The sequence below is a fragment of the Dipodomys ordii genome, unplaced genomic scaffold (assembly GCF_000151885.1).
Source record: "Dipodomys ordii isolate 6190 unplaced genomic scaffold, Dord_2.0 Scaffold128, whole genome shotgun sequence".
NCBI lineage: Eukaryota > Metazoa > Chordata > Mammalia > Rodentia > Heteromyidae > Dipodomys > Dipodomys ordii.
This window is the reverse complement of record NW_012267344.1, coordinates 1,738,343-1,739,159: the sequence shown is the minus strand read 5'-3', so window position 1 is coordinate 1,739,159 and position 817 is coordinate 1,738,343. Positions and strand designations below refer to the sequence as shown.

Here is an 817-nt window from a genome sequence, read left to right as displayed (position 1 = left end):
GAGGAGCTACTCCAGGAGCCGGAGCCGGGGCCGGGGCCGGGGCCGCTACCGCAGAGGGCGGAGCCGCAGCCGGAGCAGCTCCTACCGCAGCTACCAGAGCCGCAGGTGAGCTCGTCCCGCCGTGACCCTCCCCCGCGCACAGCCCGCACGTGAGAGAGAGAGTCCTGGTTCCCCCAATTTCTTAGCCCCCCTCTCCCCGCCCTTGGGCCCCCCACTTTTGCACTACTGGCCGGTGTATTTCCAGTACTCTTCAACCAGCTCTAGGTAACACTTCAATCTTACCGTATAAAAATCGGATAGTCCTGCCGAGAAACTCTCCAGGCTGTTGACTTGCCAGGCAGACAATGGAGTCAGCAGCTCTCACTGTGCTGACTGGGGGGGGGGGGGGTTGCCTGGAGCTCACTCGCCTGTCCTACCCACCCCGCGCGCACGCCCGCGCGCACGCGCACGCGCGCGCCGCTGACCCGGACGCCGGGCTGTCATTGACTCACGCCAGGAGGTCCAGCAGGAGCCGGTCCGCCAGCAGCTCGTCCGGCGCCCGCAGCCGCTCCAGGTAGGCCCAGGCCCCGGGCTCCTGCGTGGGGATTGCTTTTTGGAGCCCTAGGCGGATTAAGCCGTGTCCCTGAGCTCTTTTTGCCCAAGGCTGGTGCTGTGCAGAGTTACAGCTGGGCGCTCGCAGTGCCCAGCAGACGCCGCGGCTCTTCATCACATCACTTCAGGGCATCGATCTGTCCGTGGAACTCATGGGCCCTTTTTTTTTTTTGTGTGGGGGAGAGGTCCGGTGTGGGCTGGGCGCTGTCCCTCGGCTCTTCAGCTC

The 817-nt window shown here is 65.2% G+C and overlaps 1 protein-coding gene across 1 annotated transcript in view; it reads left to right on the top strand.

Annotated features, from left to right (window-relative positions):
- Window positions 1-109, top strand: part of Nktr (natural killer cell triggering receptor) — a 29,226-nt gene extending 29,117 nt beyond the window's left edge. Inside the window, exon 12 of the mRNA XM_013030236.1 lies at window positions 4-109. Coding sequence (XP_012885690.1) covers window positions 4-109 — 106 coding nt within the window. The remainder of the gene's footprint in view (window positions 1-3) is intronic.
- The last annotated feature ends 708 nt before the right edge of the window (window positions 110-817 follow it).